At 39.8% G+C, this 3,109-nt stretch overlaps 1 protein-coding gene across 3 annotated transcripts in view; it reads right to left on the minus strand.

Moving 5' to 3' along the window:
• Positions 1-1,107: 1,107 nt before the first annotated feature.
• The window catches only part of mrpl51 (mitochondrial ribosomal protein L51), a 3,418-nt gene continuing 1,416 nt past the window's right edge, over positions 1,108-3,109 (minus strand). For all 3 annotated transcript variants that reach the window (XM_010743410.3, XM_010743411.3, XM_010743412.3), the window contains exons 3-4: positions 1,952-2,059; positions 1,108-1,533 (exon numbers count right to left, since the gene is read on the minus strand). In XM_010743410.3, the coding sequence (XP_010741712.1) occupies positions 1,337-1,533; positions 1,952-2,059 (305 nt within the window). In that variant the 3' untranslated portion in view covers positions 1,108-1,336. The remainder of the gene's footprint in view (positions 1,534-1,951; positions 2,060-3,109) is intronic.

Genomic DNA, 3,109 nt, shown 5'->3' on the forward strand with positions numbered 1-3,109 from the left:
ATCAAATCAACTGTGTATATTTAAGAGAGAAGTAAGTCAATAAAAACAGGGAAAAGTCTCGGGACAAAATGGCCAGTGGAGAGATGACTCGTAAAATATGAACCTCTTTAAGAAAAACATAATTGATGTGGTCAAAAGTATATGGACACCCTTTACTTACTTGTATCATTACCTCAATTTAGGAAAAATGTTAATGCTACAGTGCACAATATTTTAGATCAGTGTGTCCAAACCTTTTCCGACTTGTCATCCTTTAAACCAAAGCATTTATTTTTCTCATGACCCCTTGTCAAAGGTTGCCTATGTCAGTGAGCTCTAACTACCCAGTCTTCTACAAGGAAGCAAATATTAGACAGAAAAGCCCTACAAATAAATACAATCTGTAGCAAATATATGTAGTGTTTTTTTTCTCTAATCCTTTTCTCATCTCATCTCATGGCCGCTCATTTGTACGTTATGATATCAGGTTGAGATCCACTGTTTTAGGCTTCTCACTCCATGGCTATGCCCCATAATGCCCCCTGTGTATAAAGCAAGGTCTGAAAACTAATTACTTCCCCAGTTTTGCATCAAGGGACATGGCTGGCCCGTACAGAGCTCTGACCTCAAACCCATCCATCATCTTCAGGATGAACTGAAACACCAAGCCAGGTTTTATGAACATCTGAGCATAACCTCACTGATGTTTAATGGGAGATTATTCCTGCAGACAGGTTACTAAATATTGTGGAGGTCTACCTGGAGGAGTGGAGGGTTGTTACAGCAGCCATGTTTTAGAATGAAATATTCTTGATTTATAGTTTACATAGTGCATGTCCTCATGTAGGCTTTATAGCAAACTGGAGCACTAACACTTCTGTTACTTCCTGTACTGCACATAAGCAAACGCACCATTTATTCATTATTTTAATGGTTCCTCTCATGCTGACCTTTATTGCTGACGCTTTAACTCTCTGTGGGTTGGAGCTTGTTCTTTATTCTGAGACACTCAGACAGGACCTTCATAGCATTTGTCTACAGCTATAGAGCAGAAGTGAGCAGCGTGTTGCTGTCTGAAAGCCAAATGAATTTGTGTTGGTTAGAGGGAATAAAACAAGACTTCTCCAGTCGTTTTTTATAATGTATTTTCAGGCTTTTGTTAATGGGACCAAAAACAATCAATAAACAGAAGTACAAGAAGTATGCTACTCTGAAACACACACATCTTCTCTTTATGAGTATGATAACTTAGAAAAATGGCAATATACAACACTTTGACAGCATGAAATCACACAAATAGACTCCAACAGTCCTTATTGGCTGGTCATACATATTTGCCAGTATGACTTGTGCAATATTAGCGGTGTTTGCCAACGCGGTTGAAGCGCCTGTAGAGAAAGCGAAGCCTCTTCTCCAAATTGTGTCTGTCCAGAGTCATCATTCTGTCTCCCACCATCCTCTTCTTTCTAATTAGACGCTGCAGTTCATTGCCTTTGAAAGCCTTCAGCCAGCAGGGAGCCACAATGAGGTCTTTGGGATGGGCTTTGAAGTCTCCTGAAGACACAAAGTGAGGATATACGTTTGTGCACAGTGTATGTGTGTGAGGAGAGAAGGCAGGAAAATGTGTAGGGAAAGTAGAGTTGGGAATTTTGGTACAGATGAAAACTCAGCAAGGGACCATCTGTGCCAGGGTGTTGGATTAGTCTCCTAAGAACTTATTCTGCAGTTTTTTTAAGAATATATTAACACTGCATGCATGCTCACCGATTCTCATCATCATGACCTAACACAGGGTTTGGTTCTTTGGTAACATAATCAGCAAACTAATCAAAAGTTGCATGGTGCATCCTAAGTTTTATTACGTGCTGAGACAGTCAAACAAAAACTGTCTTCATTAAACTTGGTCAACATAAAAAAGGTAGGGGCAAATTACACAGTCTTTAACAAGCTTTAACTGTTTCTGTACACTTACCTAAGATGCCTATGTTATCATAAACTCCAAACATGCTTCTCTTCTCAGTCCACCTGTCCACTTTCTTCAGCTGAGGGATGGCATGCATCCTGATCTGGCAGCATGTACCTGGAGAAAGCACATTGTTTTACGTCGGTATTGAGGTCCTGAGTATCTTTTACACAAGTACTACATTTATTGCTGCTACAGTGAGTCGATTCATTGATTGCTGCATCAACATAAAATAAATTCAGAATTTTTTTCAATTGTCATTTATAAATCAAAATATTGACTGGTTAGGCTTCCTGAACGAGCTGCTTTTTCTGTTTTATATCACTCTAAACTATAAACTATATATATAACTTTTACATTTACAAGAAAGTACACCGACCTCTGGTGATGTTTATAGCTGCCTAATTTATATACATCATACATTATCCCTTCTTGGTGTAAATTGTAACTGTATGACTCAGACTAGTCAAGGCACTTTTACACCGCACATGGATTTCAACCATCTACACACCAATGGCGCAGCATTTAGGGTTTAGTACCTTGTCCACGGACTTAAACATGCAGACTGGAGGAGCCGAGGATAAAATCATCAATCTTCTGATTAGTGGATGACCTGCTCTACCTCCTGAGCCACAACAAACTCATGTGTACTCTTTTCTACTTGTTTTCCCCTGGCAATAAGTTTGTAATTTTGATTCATGGTGTTTTGGAATCTTGCATGACCTGGGGCAGCAGTAGCTCATTCCATAGAGACTTGGCTTGGGAACCAGAGGATGCCCGGTTCAAGTCCAGTATGGACCAAGTATAGAAGGTGGACTGGTAGCTGGAGGGGTGTCAGGGGTACTTCCGATGTGCACTTGATCATTTGCATGTCCCTTTGTATGTGTGTGCTTGTATTTATGCATGTAAAAAACTGAGTGAAAAAAAGAATTTCTCCTCAAGGGATTAATAAAAGTGTCTCTTCTCCTTCTTCTGCTGTTTCTGCCCAATTTCACCCGTAAAGGGGAGAATTATCAAGTCTTGTCTGCTTCTGTTTAATCCAATGGGTATGCAAAGTCTTCATAACACAAGAACTAAAACTGCACTACAGTACAGTCACAAGAACAAACTAGTACTGAGATGTGTTGGGAGGGGTTGTGAACTGGTGGGGGACTTTACATATACATA

The sequence above is a fragment of the Larimichthys crocea genome, chromosome XIII (genome assembly GCF_000972845.2).
Source record: "Larimichthys crocea isolate SSNF chromosome XIII, L_crocea_2.0, whole genome shotgun sequence".
Lineage (NCBI taxonomy): Eukaryota > Metazoa > Chordata > Actinopteri > Sciaenidae > Larimichthys > Larimichthys crocea.